General features: G+C 45.2%; 1 protein-coding gene across 4 annotated transcripts in view; it reads left to right on the plus strand.

Moving 5' to 3' along the window:
* Window positions 1-4,609: 4,609 nt before the first annotated feature.
* Gtf3c2 (general transcription factor IIIC subunit 2) overlaps window positions 4,610-21,520 on the plus strand; it is a 24,506-nt gene continuing 7,595 nt past the window's right edge. The window contains exons 1-14 of one of the 4 annotated variants that reach the window (XM_029540770.1): window positions 4,610-4,881; window positions 8,098-8,159; window positions 9,911-10,180; window positions 10,325-10,646; window positions 10,903-11,031; window positions 11,345-11,621; window positions 13,426-13,520; window positions 13,788-13,865; window positions 14,366-14,464; window positions 14,886-15,113; window positions 15,264-15,375; window positions 15,545-15,653; window positions 16,937-16,962; window positions 17,302-17,431. In XM_029540770.1, coding sequence (XP_029396630.1) covers window positions 9,934-10,180; window positions 10,325-10,646; window positions 10,903-11,031; window positions 11,345-11,621; window positions 13,426-13,520; window positions 13,788-13,865; window positions 14,366-14,464; window positions 14,886-15,113; window positions 15,264-15,375; window positions 15,545-15,653; window positions 16,937-16,962; window positions 17,302-17,431 — 1,852 coding nt within the window. In that variant the 5' untranslated portion in view covers window positions 4,610-4,881; window positions 8,098-8,159; window positions 9,911-9,933. Of the gene's footprint in view, window positions 4,882-5,466; window positions 5,490-8,097; window positions 8,160-9,910; window positions 10,181-10,324; window positions 10,647-10,902; window positions 11,032-11,344; window positions 11,622-13,425; window positions 13,521-13,787; window positions 13,866-14,365; window positions 14,465-14,885; window positions 15,114-15,263; window positions 15,376-15,544; window positions 15,654-16,936; window positions 16,963-17,301; window positions 17,432-21,520 lie in introns of those variants that run through there. The other 3 variants (XM_021201780.2, XM_029540771.1, XM_021201779.2) reach the window with 3 other exon arrangements.

Here is a 21,520-nt window from a genome sequence, read left to right on the forward strand (position 1 = left end):
TGTTGTTTTTTTTTTGTTTTTTTTTTTAAAGTATGGAAGTCCACACATACCAAATAATGCTGCCTTAGTATTATCTAACATTTCCATAAACAAGTGTCCACAGTTATCTCAAAATTTGCTTTTTACAGTAGGCCACTTTGAGTCAGAGTCAAAACAAGTGCATACAAATGACTGTTGTGTTTCAAAGGGTGGGGCTGAGCTGTGGATCCGTGGCAGAGCATCTCACCTGCCCAGTCTGTAGATCTTGTGATTCCATTGCTGGCACTCGAAAGAAAGAAACGTTTCTTTTGGGATGACTTCTTTTTTAAGTAGTATAAACTCATTCCTGTAAGCCACGTGATTTCCTATTTACCTTTTTGGTAGGGATACCTAAATGGGTCAAAGTGCTTCATCCTGCTTTGTGTCAGGGACAATCAATGGTGTGTGGTTTTATTTTTAGTAATGAGTGTGTCCTGGCATTTTAAGGGTTTAAACTTTTTTTTTTAAAAAAAGATTTATTATATGTAAGTACACTGTAACTATCTTCAGACACTCCAGAAGAGGGTGCCAGATCTCGTTACAGATGGTTGTGAGCCACCATGTAGTTGCTGGGATTTGAACTCAGGACCTCTGGAAGAGCAGTCAGTGCTCTTAACCGCTGAGCCATCTCTCCAGCCCTTCCCTGAACTTTTCATGTAGTGGTCTTATCCAACTGCTATTGGCTATCTGAATAATTGCACTGGAATATAAGTGTTTTTTTCTAACTCCCAGTCTTTCCATATTTAGTAATAATAATCATTTTATAGGGTATGATGGCACATGCCTGCAAGACAGCCAGCACAGGGAAGGATAAGGCAGAAGAATCATGTATTTGTAGCCAGAGTATGCTGCTACACAACTTAAATGAGAAAGGGAAGGTGGGAGAGGAAGTCCCTCACATCACTTTGTTTTGCTAAACTCTAAATCCTACTGGAAAGGCAGGATAAATACTTAACTGTTCTCTTCTATTCTCTAGTTTTTGTTTTTCATACAGGGTCTTATCACATGGGCGAGCCCGTCCTTGAAGGGCACTTGGCCTTCCAAGTACTTTTATGTACTGTGTCTCCAGGTTTTGGACTACCATACTTGGTGGCATCTTATTTTAGATCAGTATGAGTATGTACCACTCAGTCATAATAGAGCAAAGCAACAGGGTTAGGCTCATGCTTTAGAAAGATAACTGTCAAGAAATTAGAGACTGAGTCAGAACACCTAAGAGAATGTTTATTGACTAAAACTACAAGTGTGCTTACCTTAATACTGACCCAGTAATTCAGCTTCAAGGCATTCATCCTAGCCATGCAGTAGCATGTCTGAAGGAACTTAGACATTAGATTATAGTAGCAATGTTTTGTTTTGGTTTGTTTTTTTAACAAAATCTCAATTGTTCAATTTTACCAATGAAGACTGGTGGAGAATCAGAGCTGGGGTGAAAAAAAGCTAGCTAGCTCAGAGGCAGAGAAAGCCCCCAGCCGACCTTCCTCCTTCAAACCGAATGTCCCTCCCTCTACTTCCCGTTCGTCTCTCTCCCTGACTCCTAATCATCCTACCTTTACTTCTGTCAACTGGTTGCTTGCTCCTCCTCTTGATCAGACTTTATTTATTCCTGTTTAAAATATTCAATATTGTAATACTGGATTAAAGGTATGTGCTAAGGCTGAGCCACACAACAAATAAAAACAGGTTTTTCCAGTAAATACCAATCTGAGGTCACAGTATGACCATATCCTTCAACAGTTCCGGGCAGTGGTGGCACACACCTTTGATCCCAGCACTTGGGAGGCAGAGACAGGCTGATTTCTGAGTTCGAGTCCAGCCTGGTCTACAAATTGAGTTCTAGGACAGCCAGACCTATACAGAGAAACCCTGTCTCAAAAAAATCAAATAATAATAATAAGAAAATTTAAAAAAAAGCAATAAGACAGGGGCAGAAGAGAGATCTCAGTGGTTAAGGTTGTGTCTTTTAGAGGACAAATTTCCCAGGACCCATGTTAGATGGCTTCCAGCACCAGGTGACCTAATACCCTCTTCTGGCCTTGAAAAACACCCACATGAATGTGAGCATACTCTCTCATGAGTGTTTCCGCCCGCAGAAACACTCCGGTCTAGGTTCGTCCTGAAGGGGGGGTATATCCTAAAAGGGAATAGGCTGCTAAAGGAAAATGAAGCCTAGACAATTTTTACTGATCAAGGCTCAAAGTTTAATAACTGAACTCCGTTTAAATAACATGGAGAAATTCCCAGCCCCCTCCTCAGTCTTTGAAGTTGCCGGAGGCTGTCCGATTGTAGGCAGGTCCAAGGATCAAGGCAGGGAGGAATGTCTGTTGGGATAGGCGGTCCAAGGATGCTGCATTCTGGGAGATGGAGGGGGGTCCTCTTGGTAGGCGGTGGAGACACAGTAACTCTCTGGTGGGTCTCAGCGTCTGTAGGGGGCTGGTGTTTTGAAGGAGAGTGATTAGTGTAACAGCAAGGTAGGCCTGGCGGCAACACGGAGGTGGGAGACCCCAACACTCTCACACACACACAAGTAAGAATTGATTTGATAGACGTGGAGATTTGTGCTTGTAATGAGAGCACTTAGGCAGATGCAGAGCCGTGGTGAGCTCCAGACCAACTGTGGTATTCCATAAAAGGGAGTTTCAGTATAAATACATAAAATAAGCTGGACCAACAATGAGAAACAGATCAACTGCCTGCAGGGTTAGTGAGGCTTGGAAAGAGCCTTCAGGCTGGAGAGGTGGCTCAGCGGTTAAGAGCGCCGACTGCTCTTCTGAAGGTCCTGAGTTCAAATCCCAGCAACCAATGGTGGCTCACAACCATCCGTAATGGTTCTGGTGCATCTGAAGACAGCTACAGTGTACTGAGATATAATAATAAATCTTAAAAAAGAAAAGAGCTTTCACCTGTTGTATCTTAAACTTTGAGCTTTGAGAATCTTTTTTACAAAATTAAAGTTATTTAAAGCCGGGCGTGGTGGCGCACAACTCTAATCCCAGCACTCAGGAGGCAGAGGAAGGCGGATTTCTGAGTTCGAGGCCAGTCTGGTCTACAGAGTGAGTTCCAGGACAGCCAGAGGCTATACAGAGAAACCCTGTCTCGAAAAACCAAAACAGGGCTGGAAAGATGGCTTAGTGGTTAAGAGCACCAATTGCTCTTCCAAAGGTCCTGAGTTCAAATCCCAGCAACCACATGGTGGCTCACAACCATCTGTAACAAGATCTGACACCATCTTCTGGAGTGTCTTAAGACAGCTACAGTGTACTTACATGTAATAAATAAATATTTTAAAAAAAGTTATTTAAAAATTTTTTGTGATAAAACCAAAGAGAACTTAACCAGAGGCAGCAGGATTTTAAGAGATTTTGTTCATCAAAGCATTAAATCTCAGCACTCGGGAGGCAGAGGCAGGCGGATTTCTGAATTTGAGGCCAGCCTGGTCTACAAGGTGAGTTCCAGGACAGCCAGGGCTATACAGAGAAACCCTGTCTCGAAAACCAAAAAAAAAAAAAAAGCACTAAATCTGTTACTCCCTATAAAATGTTTAGGAGCCATTATCTAAAAGAGGAAGAAAGCATTCAAAATGCTTTAGTTTGAGCTTAAGAGGATGTTGGAGAACTGGATGTTCTTTGTCTTTCAGATTTTAGCTAAACCCCTTTCTTTTTTTTCCTTTTTTTTTTTTTGGGTAGGATACAGGATTACCATGGTAGAACCTGAATTCCTGAGCTCAAGAGATCTTCCTGCTTCAGCCTTGAGTACCTAAAGTCTGGGATCTGACTGCCCCATTGTTTTCTCCCTTTTTCGTTTTATTTTTGAAACACTGTCTAATATAGTACAGGCTGATTTCCAACTTCCAAGTAGTCAAGGATCACTTTGAACTGCTAATCCTCCTGACTCCATCTCCGGAGTGCTAGGATTATAAGCGTGCACCATTATGCACGACTTCCACAGTTTTTTGTTTTTGTTTTTTTGTTTTTGGTTTTTCGAGACAGGGTTTCTCTTTGTAGCCTCGGCTGTCCTGGAACTCACTCTGTAGACCAGGCTGGCCTCGAACTCAGAAATCCGCCTGCCTAAAGGCGTGCACCACCACGCCCGGCTCACACTCTTTGTAAAGATTTAACCAGGGGAATAATTGAGCAAGACTATCTGTGAAATTTACATGGTTTTAAAAGGCTGGAAACCTTGCTGCTTCTGTTTTCTCCATCGGAGGCCACCTCCCCGTGAGGGAGTGGCGTGAGGCCGGGGGTGACGCTCTCTTTAAAAGCGCAGGCTACCCACCCCGGCTAGGCTCCCCCGCTCTTTTCTTCCCTTGGCCTCTTTCCAAGCCCTCCTCTCTATTTTCTTCCTGTCTTGGCTCAGTCGCGGGCAGCAGAAAATCAGTAGAGGGATCGTCTCCTAGTCCGTCGAAGCTCGGGACTGCAGTTGAGAATCAGGTGTGGTCAGGGTCTTTTCTCCACAAAGCCAGCAACCTGGGTGGAAGGGCAGGTCGGAACAGCGACAGCAGAAGCGCGACACCGTCCCCTCCAAAGCTTTTCGGCAAGGCTGCTGGCGGAGCTGCGGTGCCGCGCAGGCGCCGACCTCCCCTTCCGGTCGCTGAAATTCCCAGAAGGCCCTGCAGTGTCCCAGGGCCGCGGAAGCCACGCTCCCGCTCGCGGGCGTCGGAGGGGCTCGGCGCCGCGCCGCGCTGCATTATGGAACACGGAGTTTAATAGAAAGCTCGGCAGGAAACGCGCTCCAGACCAAGCTTGCGTTTACCTAGTCTCGGGGGCGGGGCAAGGGAGAGCCGATCAAGATTTCGTCATAAAACCGCGACCCGACAGGCGGCGCCATCTTCGAACTTGGACTTCCGGAAGGACTTTGGCGCGGGTGAGTGTACCGCAACGGGGTGTGCGGGGGACCCAGAATTACTCCTCCCATTCTTTCGCCGTAGCGCTAAGGCAGTGGGAACCGATTCCCGATTCCCCTCTTACCCCCGCGCAAGACAGCGCGCCTCCTAGCCTTTGCGCTTCTCCCGAGAAGCGTCGAGCTCTCACCTCCGTGCCCCGTCTCTGCCCGCCGGTCTTACCTTCTTCCCCAGCTCGGTGTATGTAGCGCGGTAAACTGGACCCAGGCTTCTGCACTGCTTACTGAGCTCGTTACGTTGGGCCTTCGGACATGGGTGAACCCGCTGTTATCCTAAGGCTTAGGGAAATCGGGGCTCGCCTGGGGCTCGCAAGCTGCCCCCACGGCCAGGATTGGGGAATGGCAGGTGGTGGTGTCTCTGGTTGCAGTCAGTCCTCCTGTGCTCATTCCCCCTTACTGTGTCTCAGCCTTTTCCTCCAAGTGGCTCTAACCCCGGGGGTTGTGCCCCGCGCGCTGCAACCCCATTGGCGCAGCCAAGGGCCAGTTATGTTTCCTTATCTGGTCCTTTTATCCCGCGGCAAGTTTGCCGTCTTTTGGACAAGACAGAGATGGCGACTTCACCCCCACAGGAGGTAATTCATTTTTCTGGTCAGGTTTAGGATATAACCAGATCGTTTTGCCCTTGGAGGTACATTGATTGTTACATAAATTCAAATTAACCTTTGCTTGCGTTATCTTTACCGCTATCAACTGTGGTGCCGTTTTTCCTAATAATTTTAAGTTGTTCTATTCAAATTTACACTCGTTAGTTTCTAGCAGTATCAACTGAAAACGGAGTTGCAGGTTTTTGTACAAATAATATGTTCGTTTTTGGACCAGTAAAATTATCTGATAAATCACCAGTTGCATAGTAGAATACCAGTGTATCAAACAGTGTATGTAAGGTGAGTCCGAGTTTAAGATGTAGTATTATCTAATTGTTCTTCTTTTGTTAGAGTAGTCAACCTGAGGCAGCAAGGAAATCAGACAGTATGGGATGTAAAAAAAACCCTAGTTAGAATTTACTGAACATTTCTTCCTTTACTGTTTAAAATTTGTATTTTAAACAGTAAAGGAAGATCCTAAGTAGGAATTCTACCATTTACTGTCACTGCCTTTCACCAGAAGTGAATTTTTAAAAGGATTTTTTTTTTTTGTATGTTGAGTCACTCAGTGAAAAAAGTTGTATGCTAATTCATGTATCTAGTTCGAATAGTGTAGTAAACCAGGTAGGCAAGATCTTACACAAACTTACTGTCTGTCTGTCTTTCTTTCTTTCTTTCTTTCTTTCTTTCTTTCTTTCTTTCTTTCTTTCTCTATCTTACAAACTTACTGTCTTTCTTTCTTTCTTTTTTTTTTTTTTTTTTTTTTTTTTTTTTTTTTTTTGAGACAAGGTTTCTCTGTGTAGCCCTGGCTGTCCTGGAACTCACTCTGTAGACCAGGGAGGCCTCTGCCTCCCGAGTGCTGGGATTAAAGGCGTGCGCCACCACGCCCGGCTACAAGACCACTTTCTTTGAGACAGGTTTTTATTCCTGATTGGCCTGGAATTCCAGATCCTTTAGCTTCAACTCCTAAGGGCTGAGATTACAAGCATTAACCATCCTGGCCTACTGAAACCTTTAAAATCTGAAGGTAGAATCTGTTTCATAGCTATAGTTACCATAGTTACTTAACCTCAATTTAATGTTCCACTGTTGTGAAAGATGCCAGTTTCGAGTTTCTCTATTAGCAAGTCTCCCTCCTCCCTCCCTTCGTTCCTTCCTGTCCTGGAGATTGACTCCAGGATTTTGGGAAATGTTAAGCAAATGCTCTACTCCTGAGCTATTCTCTAGCTCACAGAAAAGAAAAAATTACATGGATCTTGCATATCCAGCATGTCATGCTGCTGTCTTAGCTTAGTGAAGGGTTTCTCAAGGCTGTAATTCTTTTCTGATTTCAAATATTTGTGAGAACTTTGAAGCAGGTCTGGTGCCTTTTCCTCTGTAGGTGACTCAACCAAAAGTGCTGAGATGAGCAGAGATGTTTCCTTTTGAAATCTAGTGTTTTCACTCAGATTTTTTTTGCTATAGTAATTGTTTATTGATTTTATTTCTTTTTTGTACAGTAAGCCATTTACTGTTCATGGGTGTTTTGCTTGTGTGTATTGTATGCATGTGCACCTTTTATGTGCCTGGTGCTCTCAGAGCTCAGAAGGCCTCAGATCCTTTGGAATTGGAGTTGTGGTTGGTTGTGAGCCACCATGGGGTGCTGGGAAGTAAACCCAGGTCTTCTTAAGAGCATCAAGTGTTCCTAACTGTGGAGGTGTCTCTGCAGCACCCCAGTAAGTGTTCTTGGTTCATAAATTGAGGTCTTCCTAATTTCAAGGTCTCCCTTTTTTCAGTATTTTGGAGGGAGAGCGTTTGAGAGGAGACAGGGTCTCACTATACCCCTGCTGGCTGGAAGTCTCGGTCCTCTTGAATCTGATACTTCCCACTGCTGGGATTACAAGGGTGCTGTAATCCCTCTCTCCTATTAGCTTTTTGTTTTGCTTAAAACAGGGTCTTAATTATGTACCTCTGGCTTGTCTAGTACTCCTGATGTAGACTGAGCTGGCCTGGGACTCATAAGCATGTGCCACCAGCCCCAACTTTTTCTAAGGTTTTTTTTCTCTTAAACACTGAGCTCTTTCTCTCTCTTGCCACCTTGCTCTTTCTCTCTCTTGCCACCTTGCTCTTTCTCCCCCTACCCTTCTCATTTTTTATTTGTGCGGTGGGGGCTCTTATGTGTTCCAGACTGGTCTTGAACTCCTGATCTCCGCACATCTCCCCAAGTTATCACACTTGTCTTCCTTAAAATATGAATTTCTTTAGTTAGGGATGGTGGAGCACACCTTTAATCCCATCAGAGGCAGACAAATTCTTGTCAGGTTAAAGCCAGCCAGGGAAGCATTGTTTGAACCCACCTCACAAACAGCAGCAGAGCCCATCAATTTCCCACTTGTTAGCTAGCGTCTTTCCCTCTTGTGTCACTAATGCCACGCTTATCATGTCCTTATAGCTAGTGCTTTGAGTCTGGAACTTCCCCTGCCTGCTTTGACCTCACTGCTGAGCAGTGTGGTCTGACTGTGCTCTCTCTTTCTCTGGAGTTTGTTTTCACCTGACTCCTCTCCCTGCTGTTTCCAGTTTACTCAGGCCCTCTGCATTGTTTTCTCTTGTTTCCTAGATCCGGTAGTGTTTGTGTTGGCTGAAAACCTACTTCTGTTTTCTGGAATAGTTTTTGGAAAGGTACTTTTCAACTTTTTTCTTCCTGTCCTGCCTGCATAAGTCTCACGTTGGATCCTTTTTGCGTATTAAGAGATACAGGCCTTCTCTTTACCGAAGAACAGTGACACCATATGCAGTATCGTTAGCGTGCGAGGCTGCATTGTGTCCTCGTGAGTTGAGTTAGACAGTTTACTGCTGTCATTTATAATCCGGTTATAGCTATGGGATTGGTTGGAGCTTTAACGTACATATTTCGTTTAGTGTTTATATGAGCACACCTTTCCATTGATGCTGGCGAATTCTTTATCTTTTAGTTATGTCTCAACCTATGGAAGGTTCCCTCCTGGGATTTGAACTATTTCTTCCCCTTTGTCAAAGGCAAATAGGTCATCCTGACCCAAAACTAAACCCTTACAGAGTTGTATTTGCTCGAATTTTGGTCAATGTTTTACTTCTGCCAATCTCCTTGGTCTGTGATTATAGATCAGATATTTCTGGATTCATAAAGATCGAAGATACTTTCATTCATTATTTGGTGTGAGAAAGTTCTCTTAATGTGAAGGATGATCTTTAATTGTGTTGTAGACCAGAGGCATCCACTATCCCCAGTTCAAATGTAACATTGATGGCCAGGTTCCAGAAAACCCTTACTCTTGTTTTGTTTTGTTCTTTTTCTTTTTTTAAGGTATGATTTCATGTAGCCAAGGCTAACCTTAAACTCCTGCCTCCACCTCTCAAGTGCTGGGATTTCAAAGTGCTCTACCCCACCTAGCTCAGTACAGCTCTTATGTTACCTTGGAGTATCCTACTCTAGCTTGGTCTGTTTGGTAGCATCTGGCAACTCTTCATATTTAATAGAGTCTAACTGTATCATACCCCAAATTGGCTCCAAGTTTCTGGGCTCAGATTGTCTTTTTGCGTCAGTTTCCATAGTTGCTGGGACTTGGCATCCTACCTTCACACATGCTTGGCCCCTGCTATTTAGTCTGTTTTTAGGAAGTTATGGTTTTTCCCCAGAGGTGAATACTTTTTATCTCCTTTTCCATTCTGGTGGGGGACCTGAATATGATTTATTTTATTATTTTATTTATATATTGACTTCCATATCTTTTTAGCATACAAGAAGTACTTATACAAGTATACAAGAGGTCTAAGTAACATTCATAAAGCATTTAGTATTATGTTTGGGATGTAGTAAACAGTTAATGATAGTTTATTATTATCTATTTACTTATTGTTTATTTGCTATATGAGAATGTAAAATCTTAAGAACTTTAGTCTCTTGCCTATTTTTTGTTTTGTTTTCTGAAACAGGCTTGTGTGTGCCCCAGGCTGGTTTCAAACTCCTAGCATCTCCTGCCTCAGCTTCCCAGAGCTGGGATTATAGGTGTACACTACCATGCCCAGTTCTTTTTTTTTTTGTCCTAATTGTCATTTACTAGATCCCAGAACAGTGCTTAACATAATCGTTTGTGTGTTGGGGGTGCTTTTATTTCTCTTTTGAGGGGGCACACGTATGGAGGTCAGAGTAAAGTGTAGAAGTTGGTTTTCTCCTTACACATGCCATGTGAATCGGGATTGGATTCAGGTCATCAGGCTTGGCAGCAAGCACTCTAACCTACTAGGCCACCTTACCACACCAGTAGTTACTTGAAGGAATGAATGATCAGGATGCTTGGGTTTCTGGTTGTTAGATGAGCGGGGAAAGAGAAAAACCTGAGCCTTTACAAATAGCTTCCTTGTTACACTCATTGCTGTATCTCTGTGTGCAGGGCAGCCATTTTGGGGGGTGCTGATGGATACCTGCGGGGTCGGCTATGTTGCCCTGGGGGAGGCCGACCCCGTGGGGAGCATGATTGTGGTAGACTCTCCTGGACAAGAAGAACTAAGCCAGCTGGATGTCAAGGCTTCCTCGGAAACGTCCAGTGTGGAGGCGTCCATCGAGATGTCGCTCCCCCCTCCTTTGCCTGGATTTGAGGATTCTTCTGACAAGAGGAGGCTTCCTCCAGACCAGGAAAGCCTCGCTAGGTTGGAGCAGCAAGGTAGGCCTTGCTCTCACTTTTTGCTTAGCTTCAAACGAGAGAGCAAGTTGAGCTCATAGGTTCTTAAAAACTTGGGTGCAGTATACTGTACTCCAAAGAACTTGAGCTCTGATCCCATCTCACAGGCCATATTCTTCTCTACAGATCTTTCTTCAGAGATGTCAAAGGTCTCAAACCCTAGAGCCTCAAAGCCTTCCGGGAGGAGAGGTGGTAGGACAGCAAGAGGTGCTAAAAGGCCTCAGCAACGTAAACCTCCATCTGCCCCTCTGGTTCCTGGCCTCTTAGATCAGTCCAACCCTCTGTCCACCCCCATGCCTAAGAAACGAAGTCAGAAGGCCAAGGGAGACCTGCTACTATTGAAGTTGTCCAAAGGCCTAGATCAGCCAGAGTCTCCACATCCAAAGAGGCCCCCCGAGGACTTTGAGACCCCTTCTGGGGAACGACCCCGCCGAAGGGCTGCCCAAGTGTAAGGATTGTGGGGCACAGCCTGGTGCAGGGGTGGTGGTGGAGGCGGGAAGGTGGGGCAGATGTTGGAGAGATGGGAAGATTGGTGAGGTATCAGGTAAGTAGGGGTGGTCTCTGGGTTCTGGGTGGGGGCAACCCTTTAGCTCATAAGAGCCACTTCTGTGGTATGTGTTGCTAACTTTTTGTATCTAAGTGATTTCTTTCTGTACTTCATACTCCATCACATTTTTGTTTGTTTTGTTTTTGTTTTGAGACAGGGTGTCGCTGCCCAACCCAGGTTGGCCTCGAACTTGTGATCCTCCCACCTCAGCCTCCCGAGTGCTGGGATTGCAGGCGTGCGCCACCACACCTGGCTCTCCATCACATTTTTCACAGACTTCCCCCAGGTCTTCATTGCTTTTACCACTCAATTTATTTCAGTGTTTATGTGCCTTTCCTTCTTTCCCTTGCCCTTTATGTTCTGTGTGGTAGAGTAAAGAATGCATTGGCCTAGCGTTAGAAAGCTTATCATATTCCTTGGTGTCTGGCTTGCCTGTGCCAAGTCACTTAATTTTCTTGGATTCTATTTCTGCATCTATTGGAGGGAAGGGGAAACTGCTAGCTGCTTCACAGCATCACTGAGATCAATAAAACAGTAATAAAGTCTAGAAATGTGGGCTTAGCTTGTGAGGATGGCTCTGACTCTACCCTATCCCACAGGGCACTTCTATACCTTCAGGAACTAGCTGAAGAGCTCTCCACAGCCCTGCCTGCACCGCTGTCTGGTCCTAAGAGTCCCAAGGTGAGCAGCCCCACAAAGCCGAAGAAGACCCGGCAAGCATCCTCTCAGGGTGAAGGAGACGGAAGCGCTCGGGATGAAGACTTTGTTCTCCAGGTCGAGGGTGAAGATGAGGAAGAAAGTGAGGCCCCAAGTGAGAACTCATCTGATCCGGAGCCTGTTGCACCCCGAAGCACCCCACGAGGACCTGCTGCAGGGGTAAGGAGTCAACAACAACAAAAAGATGGGAATATGGGGATTATAGCATTCCGAGTACTCATGGTTAGCATTTGGCCTCATGGCTATCCAAAAAATAGGAACAAAAAAAGGAAAAACTTAAAAAATGCAAGGTAGTTGGAGACACTATACGGGGAAGAAAGTAGTGAATAGATTGTTCACTCTGGAGTATTCTTTACTGAAAACCACATGTGTGAACAAGGATCTTACTTCTCAAAGTTGTCCCTGTAGTGAATGCCACAAAGTGACTTAGATGTGGGGGAGGGGAACTGACTGCTCAGCTTTCACAGAAGAATGGCACTTGAGCTGGGCTTTGAAAGGCAAGTACTGGTTTCTAGGGATGGTGCTTCCCCGGAAGGTGATTGCAGTAGGAGACGGGGTCTGGGGTAATGTAGGGAGATTGAGAGAGAGGACGAAAAGACTTTTGCTGGTTGGTGCTGACACATGCTAGTTTTGTTTGTTTTTGACAGTGATAAGTGTATGCAGCATAAACTTATCATTTAAAAATGTACAGTTCCATGGCTTTAAAGGTATCTATACTGTTTAGTTCAGACTAATCTCAAACTCAATCCTCCTGCCTTAGTTTTCTTAGTCCTAGCATTTAGGTGTAGACAACCACACCCAGCTTAAACAGGAACTTTGTTAGGTAGGTACATGGGGGTGCATACATATGTCTACTTGCCTACGTATATATGTACAAGCATGTGGCCATGTTTGCTAATGTGTGGAAGCTAGAGGTAGACCTTCAATGTCTCTCTCTATTATTTTCCACTGGATTATTTTTATATTGGGTCTCTTTCCTCCCTAAATGCTGGGCTTAGAGGCATACTTGACTTTTTTTTTTTTTTTTTTTTTTTAAGATTTATTTATTTATTATATGTAAGTACACTGTAGCTGTCTTCAGACACTCCAGAAGAGGGAGTCAGATCTCCTTATGGATGGTTGTGAGCCACCATGTGGTTGCTGGGATTTGAACTCAGGACCTTCGGAAGAGCAGTCAGGTGCTCTTACCCACTGAGCCATCTCACCAGCCCCGACTTTTCTTTTCTTTTCTCTTCTCATTTTCTTTTTCTTTTCTTTTCTTTTTTTAATACTTAATATATTTATTTTATATATATGGGTACTTTGTAGCTTACTGATGGTTGTGAGCCATCATGTGATTGCTGGGAATGAAGGTTGCTCGCTCTGATCGGTCCTCGAAACTCTGGTCTAAAGATTTATTATATCTAAGTACACTGTAGCTGTCTTCAGACACACCAGAAGAGGGCATCAGATCTCATTACAGATGGTTATGAGCCACCATGTGGTTGCTGAGAATTGAACTCAGGACCTCTGGAAGAGCAGTCAGTGCTCTTATCCTCTGAGCCATCTCTCTAGCCTGATGTGAACTTTATCACTGGGCTTAAAAGCAGTAGCCATCCCTGAGACATGGGTGAGATTCCAGGACTGTGTCTAAAGAATACACTCCTTGACCTGGCCTGTCAGAGGAGGGAGGGTCTGTGAAGGAGTACTGGGTGTGGGGAGAATAGGTAACCCTGTCCCACAGGGCGGGGTTGGAGGGTGTTTAGGAGAGTCCTTTGAGTCAAATGTAGAGACTGAAGAAAGGTGAGTAGAGTATGTTTTAATAGATAGAGTAACTGGAGCAGAAATCTATTTAAATGTCGATAGGGTAGTCAGTAGGGTATGTAATGCCAAGGAAAAAAGCTATCCTCTGGGACTTTTTCCAACCTAGAATTTCCAACCTAGAATGTTCTCCTTTTTATATTTTCTTTATTTTGATCCTTAGAAACAGAAACCACACTGCCGGGGCATGGCTCCCAATGGCTTACCCAATTACATCATGGCTCCTGTTTGGAAGTGCCTCCACCTCACCAAGGACCTGTGAGATTTGGGAACAAAGACTGAGGTTGGGGGGAGGGAGATTAGAAAGACCATCTAGAAAGAGAGCATGTGTTGGCATTCATTACTAAGGGACAGTGTTAAAAGGGCACAATCTCTTGGGCTCTTAATTCTTGACCACATTTCAAGTGCTGGTAGCTGCTTACCCCTAAACCACAAATCACTCCCACCCTCAGAGAAAAAGGGTCTTAGACAGTGAGGTTGTAGACTTTCTCTTCTCTTCCGTTGATGACGCTTCTGTTTCTCTAGCCGAGAACAGCACCATTCATTCTGGGAGTTTGCTGAGTGGATTCCAGTAGCCTGGAAGTGGCAGTTGTTATCTGAACTGTAAGTTGAATTGATATCTCTGAAGCTGCATTACCTTCCTTCGTGTGATACAAATGCCCTGGCCAGGCAAAAGCAACTTAAGGAGAAAGCTTTATTTTGTCTCACAGGTCAAGGCTCCAGTCCATCATGGTGAAGCAGGACCTTGAGAAAGCTAGTTACACTTTATTTACAGTTAGGGAGGAGAGGAGAGTGGATGCTTGTGCTCAGCTAACTCTAATTTTATATAGTCTGAGACCCAAGTCCATGGAACGGCACTGCCCACCCACATTGAAGGTGAATTGTCCTGTTTCAGTTAACTGAATAAAGAAAGTTGCTCACACACATACCCAGAGACCAGCTTAATATAGATAACCCTTCATAGGTGTGCCCACAGGCTTGCCTAGTGGGTGACTCAGGTTGACAGTATTAATTACTAAGAAGACTTGAAGGAGATGACAGACAAGTGACAAAGAATTCTAAGGTGTATAATGGGGATTCTGTGATGTTTCTGCTTCCCACAGTGAAGCAGCTCCCTACCTGCCCCAGGAGGAGAAGTCCCCCCTGTTCTCTGTACAGCGGGAAGGGATTCCTGAGGATGGCACAATCTACCGGATAAACAGGTAAAGGATAGCAGCAGCTCAGCCTCTTTCCTGCACTGGGAGAGAGAAGGAGGAAACACACGTTGCAAAGGCTAGAATCGGCCTTCTCCTCTCGAGGGCTGATCCTGGTAACGCTCAGGATAAAACCCGACGGTAGCAGGCTAATCTCTCTAATACAGTGGTCAGCTTTCTCTGCAAGCTGGGCCCTGGGAGACGTGGGAGGCTTGGGTAGGCCAGTTCACAAAGTGACATGCACTTAGCATGCGTCTTGAAAGATGCAAGGAGTTCCTCTCTGAGCAAGAAGTGGGGAGGTTTAAGTTGTGGCAGAGCCCTGCTCCAACCATAGACTCCCTGATTTTTCAGACCTTTGCCAGACACACTTGTTCCCAGCGGAACTTTTCCACTTTGTCCTAACGTTTTTGTTACTCTGACTTTTCTCTAGATTTAGCTCCATCACAGCACATCCAGAGCGCTGGGATGTGTCCTTCTTCACAGGGGGACCACTCTGGGCTCTGGACTGGTGCCCAGTGCCTGAAGGGTCGGCAGCTCCACAGTATGTGGCCCTTTTCTCCAGCCCTGACATGAATGAGACACACCCACTGAGCCAGCTTCATTCAGGCCCTGGGTTGCTGCAGCTCTGGGGCCTTGGGACATTGCAGCAAGAAAGCTGGTGAGGTGGGGCTGGGACACTGCCATAGGCAGGCGGGTGAGGGGGAAACAGGGCGGGGCAGGGTTTGCATTGGGCTGGCAAGACAAGGAAGTGGAGCTCCAGTAATCATAGACTCTTCCTACCCACTGTCTCCCATGTTTCTTTCTCCAGTCCTGGCAACAGGGCCCACTTTGTCTATGGGATTGCTTGTGACAGTGGCTGTATCTGGGACCTCAAGTTCTGCCCCAGTGGGGCATGGGAACATCCAGAAACCCTTCGGAAGGTACTTCTAATTGACTGGACTAGCCCTGGGAGTTTTTAGGGTTGGCGGAAGGAAGGTTAGAGTGCGGTGGGTGGGTTTTCCAGCAATCCCGTGTCGTGTTTTAAGGGTTTTCTGAGAGGCCCGCCGTGAAAGCAGCAAGCCTCAGCACAGATCTGCTCTCACCCTCCAGGCTCCTCTCCTGCCTCGCCTGGGTCTCTTGGCTCTGGCCTGCTCAGATGGGAAGGTACTGCTGTTCAGCCTGCCGCATCCTGAGGCCCTCCTGGCACAGCAGCCTCCAGGCAAGTCACATAGCTGCACTGGTGGGAGCCAGAGCACTCAGGCCTGTCTGCCTCCCTCCCGTGAGCTCCTCTAGTGTAGTCTCTAGCATGAAAGCATGTTTAGTCACACCTTTATGATAGTACTATGACTTCAGTGGGTGATTTTTGAGCTTAAATTCTCTTTTTCAGACTAACTGCACCTTTTCAGCATTTTACCAGTCATTTCTCCCTCTTTCACAGTCTGTGCCGTCAGAAATTGACTGCAAAGAGTTGCTAAGGCTGAGGCTGACAGGGGGTACTCGCCTCTATCTGATGTCTCCCCAGTGCTGATCTCAGAACTCCCTGAGATCTGTGTCTTCACTTGTAGGAAGAGTCAAGAAAGGCAGATTTTACTCTACAGTAATGAGTATTTAAGAAGGCGTCTGGGGTTAAGCCCTAGGAGGTTCTGTGTTTGGTCGTCTGATGGAGGAATAGGTTGAGGTGGAGATAGAAAAACAGGCATGTCCAGCCCTTTGACATTATGATATGATGTCATCTACAAAGTTCAGTTCCAGGAACCTCACAGTTAAATTACTGAAAAAAAAAAAGGAGAAGTCAGCTAATGTGTTGAGACCCATTCTTAGCTGTTGTTGACGGCATGTGTCCTAGCGATTGGATATATATGCCTTACATCATTTCTTTAGAAAGTTTAATTATAGCAGATCCCTTAGGAGACAAGCAGGCAGATCTCTAACTTCAGGACTCTGTAGGTAGACCTTGTCTCAAGAAACATAAAGGAGAAACAAAGAAGGTTAAAAAGGGTGGTAGCCTGCTGGATATGGGCCAAAGGGAGGTTCCTGTGTGTTTCTTTTCATTTGTGCTTTGAGAGCTTTGAACTTGCCCTGTAACTTTGAACTTCTTTTCCTCTTTCCATCTCCCATGTTCTGGGATTGCTACCCCTGACTTTTATGTATTTAACCCTTCAGAGGAGACAATAGGGCATGTTTATATAGGAATGCAGGATTAAGTCAATAAGGAAAGAACCAAGTGGAGAATGCAAAAAAAGAGAAAGTTTTAGGTAAATGAGACAGGGAGAGAAGATACCAAGGTGGAGGACGCAGTCGTTCTCACAGAAGGAAAGCTAGCGTTGTAGTGTGGGGAGAAAGTGAGGTGGGAAGAGGTAGGGTCAGAGATCTGACGGTGAGGGGAAGGATGAAGGAGTCACTGCCCAGACATGAGATCCTGCTCTCAAAGCAAGGCCTGAGTTCCTGCTCAGCCCTCTGGACGCAGAGCCTCAGCTACCTATTGCCTTTGTTCCCTCACAGATGCTATGAAGCCTGCCATCTACAAGGTGAGCATGTTACCTTACTTGAGGCATCATCTTCCCAGAGCCTCTTTTCACAGATTCTACCGTGAGTCTTTCTCTTCTGAATGTATCCCTTTGCCGGAGTAAGAACTGATTGGAGACTGGGTGGTGGTGGTGCACACCTTTAGTCCCAGCACTCGAGAGGCAGAGTCAGGTGGATCTCTGAGTTGAAGGTCAGCCTGGTCTACAGAGTTCGAGGACTACCAGGGCTACATGGAGGAACAGAAACCCTGTCTTGAAAAAGACTAAAACCAAACTGATAAAGAGTCTTATTTCAAACAATAAGGACTTCCTAACCCTAAAGTTATCTCTTCTATCCTTCAGGTCCAGTGTTTGGCAACTCTTCAGGTAGGGTCTGTGCAAGCTTCAGACCCCTCTGAGTGTGGCCAGTGCCTTAGCCTGGCTTGGATGCCTACCAGGCCTCACCACCACCTGGCCGCTGGATACTATAACGGTAAGAGCAAGACAGAGACCTGTTACTCTTCAGGTTTTACATACGCCCAGGTTGGGGTGGTGCTTACTTTGCATGGCCTCTGCCAGTCCCCAGCACTACATCAGTTAGGCACAGGCATAGAGGTACAGCCTGGAGTCTTAGCGCTGGGGGGTGGAGGAGGCAGGATGGCCTGAAGTTCATCGTTGGGGCTGTAGTTCAGTAGTGTGGCACTTTTTGTAGAATTTTGAGGTCATCCTTGAAAATAATTATTTTAGGCCAGTCTCTGCTACTTTGTCTTCTTCTCAAAGAAAAGGAGGGAGTGATGTGAACATAATTTAATGCAGTCCTCTGAAGATGAGATAACAGTGAATGTTTGCAAGTTTAAAGAGAGTCAACTCAGAATTCAGTGGAGATGCTGGCAAGCTGGCCCAGCAGGTGAAGATGGCTGCCACTGAGACTGCTGACCTGAGAGTGACCCCTAATCCCACATAGGAGGGGGAGAAGCAACTTCTAGGAGCCCTCCTCTCCACCCGCCAGTGTGACATGCATGTACCCACATACACACAAAATAAGTTGGTTTTTTTTTTTTTAAGATTGATTATTAATTTTATGTATGTGAGTACACTGTCACTGTCTTCAGATACAACAGAAGAGGTATTGGGTTCCATTACAGATGGTTGTGAACCACCATGTGGTTACTAGGAATTGAACTCAGGACCTCTGGAAGAGCAGTCAGCGCTCTTTAACCACTGAGCCATCTCTCAGACCCAAGTATGATTTTTTTTGTTTGTTTCTTTGTTTGTTTGTTTTTGTTGAGACAGGGTTTCTCTGTGTAGCCCTGGCTGTCCTAGAACTCATTGTGTAGACCAGGCTGGGCTTGAACTCAGAAATCTGCCTGCCTCTGCCTCCCGAGTGCTAGGACTAAAGGCGTGCACAACCATGCCCGGCTAGATTTTTTTTTTTTAAGATTTATTTATTATATGTAAGTACACTGTAGCTGTCTTCAGACATTCCAGAAGAGGGCGTCAGATCTTGTTACGGATGGTTATGAGCCATCATGTGGTTGCTGGGATTTGAACTCTGGACCTTCGGAAGAGCAGTCGGGTGCTCTTACCCACTGAGCCATCTCACCAGCTCTAGATTTTTTTTTTTAACTAATAAAATTAATTAGAGGATCTGGAGAGATCTCCGTGATTATGAGTTCTTGCTCTGCCAGAGGACCCACCTCAGTTAATAGCACCAGTGTCAGGCAGCTCACTCACTTGTAACTCCAGCTCCAGGGCATTATGGATCTTCTAACATGTCAGGGCACACATGACATGCACATTTTAGAAGGTTTTGTTGGGCTGGAGAGATAACTCAGCGGTTAAGAGCGCCGACTGCTCTTCTGAAGGTCGTGAGTTCGAATCCCAGCAACCACATGATGGCTCACAACCATCTGTAATGAGATCTGATGCCCTCTTCCTAGGGTGTCTGAAGACAGCTAAAGTGTACACACATCTTTAATCCTAGCACTTGAGAGGCAGAGGCACATGGTTTTCTGAGTTGGAGGCTAGCCCGATACATACGTGTGTGTGTGTGTGTGTGTGTGTGTGTGTGTGTGTGTGTGTGTGTGTTTATACACATGTATGTGTTACATATTTATACATATGTGTGTATATATGGTTTATGCATATACACGTGTATGTATATATACACATAGATACATACATACACACACACTTCACACACTCTTTTTTTAAAAAGAGCTGGGCAGCTGAATAAATAGCCCAGAGTGGAAAGGTACTTGCTGTCAGGCATGAGAACCGGAATCCAATCCCCAGGACTCACACAGTCAGAGGAGAGAACCGACTCCTTCAAGTCACGATGTACCTCTCCATTCACAGGCTATGGTATACACATACAAAATAAAGTAATGTAATTGTGGGTATTTGAATAGGTTTGGCCCCTTGTAGACTCGTATGTTTGAATGCTTGGCCATAGATAATGGCATGGTTCAGAGATAGGGCCTTGTAGGAGGAAGTACAGTCACTGTGGGTGGGCTTTGAGGTTTCCTGTGCTTGAGCTTCCCACCATGATGATAATGGACTGACTCTGAAACTGTAAGCCAGCCACAATTAAGTTTGCCTTTATAATATAGAGTTGCTGTAGTCATGGTGTCTCTTCATAGCAATAGAACTGTGACTAAGACAGAAGTTATTACCAGGGACTGGGGTATTCTTGTAACAGTCCTGATCATGCTTATGTTTGGAGGATTGTGGATTTGAGGACTTTGAAAAGCAGTGAAATGCTTTAAGTAGGGTTTAGTATGCCATCCTACTAGAAGCGTGGAGGACAGTGGCATTGAGGGAGATTGGAACTGTGGGGCCTGGCTGAAGAGATTTCAGAAGAAAATTTTAGTATATGGCCAAGGGACTATTCTTTTGATAATTTGGTAAAGAATGTGGTTGCTTTTTGCTCTTCTCTGAAGAGTCTGCCTTACGCTAAAGTGAAGAGATTTAGATTAATTGCATTGACAAAGGAAATTTCAAAATAACCTAGCATAGACTCTGTCCTTATGAAGAGCCTTTTGATCAGACATAGCAAGCTGAGAAAGGAAAGATACACAATGTATGGCTTAAAGATTAAAAGGCCATCAGGAAGTAGAATTAAATGGAATTAAGGAAGTGGTGACCTCAGGGCAAGATCCCACCCAGCTAAGCTAATTGTTTATGTTTATTGTTTATGTGTTTGCAGTTAACAAGGAGTAGTTCTATCATGTTAGGCATTGTTATGACCTGGTTATTGTTTTCATTTGGACATAAGGAGATGTGTTTGTGTGTCTGGTTGACAAGGAATGGATTGTGAAGGATATTTTGGGTTCTCAACTTGACTGTATTTGGATGAACTGCAATCCAGCAACGGAGGGCACACTTAAGATCCAGATCTTGGGGGCTGGAGAGGTGTCTCAGGGGTTAAGAGCACTGACTGCTCTTCCGGTGGTCCTGAGTTCAAATCCCAGCAACCACGTGGTGGCTCACAACCATCCATAATGAGATCTGATGCCCTCTTCTGGGGTGTCTGAAGACAGCTACAGTGTACTTACATATAATAAATAAATAAATAAGTAAATAAATAAGTAAATAAATAAATAAATATCCCGATCTTGAGGCTGAAGGATATAGGCTTTTGATCTAGATCTGAGGCATAGTAATCATGCTTATAAAGGTCTTGTGAAAAGAAATTACAGAAAAGCTTAGGTCCAGGCATGGTGATACACACCTTTAATTCCAGCACTCAGGAGACAGAGGCTTGCAGATCTCTTGAGGTCAAGGTCAGTGTACGAAGCAAGTTTCAGGAGAGCCAAGCTTAGTCAGGGAAGGAAATCACTGAAAACAAAGTGGGTGAGGGTTTAGCTGAATGAGGGGACCAGGTACCAGCCCCAGCAAAGAAACAGAAATTGACAGCTTTCGCCATGAGAGTCAAGAATAGCTGGTTAGGGGCTGGTGAGATGACTCAGTGGGTAAGAGCACCCGACTGCTTTTCCAAAGGTCCAGAGTTCAAATCCAGCAACCACATGGTGGTTCATAACCATCCGTTACAAGATCTGATGCCCTCTTCTGGAGTGTCTGAAGACAGCTACAGTGTACTTACACATAATAAATAAATCTTAAAAAAAAAAAAAAAAAAAAGAATAGCTGGTTAGCTGGAGCTAAGAAATTAGCTGTGATTAAGAGACCAGCATCACCGAGGTGAAATCTGAGATGTGTTCTCTGAGAGCACAAAGAAGCTGTGTTCCAGAGATAGAAATCATGGTGGCGGTCGGATTTGATGATGTGTAAGAATCAACCAGGTGGTACTGGTTTTGAAAGCATAAGGGGATCAAGACAAGTAGCTGAGTTTTGGCCCTGTGAGAGGCCAGGAAAGGCCATTGGTGAAGGTGCAGCCTCAATGGCAGTTGAAGACCTGGGACTGAAGGGTTGTGCAGAGAAGTTGAAGCTTGGCACCATGAAGTGAACCTACAGGAGGCGATCGGTGAAAGTGCAACCTAGCTGCAGTGGGGACCCCAGTGTACTGGAGACGCAGCGCTAGGGCTCGCCAGCAAGGACAGCCAACCTAGCTGCAGTGGGG

Source organism: Mus pahari, chromosome 7 (genome assembly GCF_900095145.1).
Source record: "Mus pahari chromosome 7, PAHARI_EIJ_v1.1, whole genome shotgun sequence".
Classification (NCBI taxonomy): domain Eukaryota; kingdom Metazoa; phylum Chordata; class Mammalia; order Rodentia; family Muridae; genus Mus; species Mus pahari.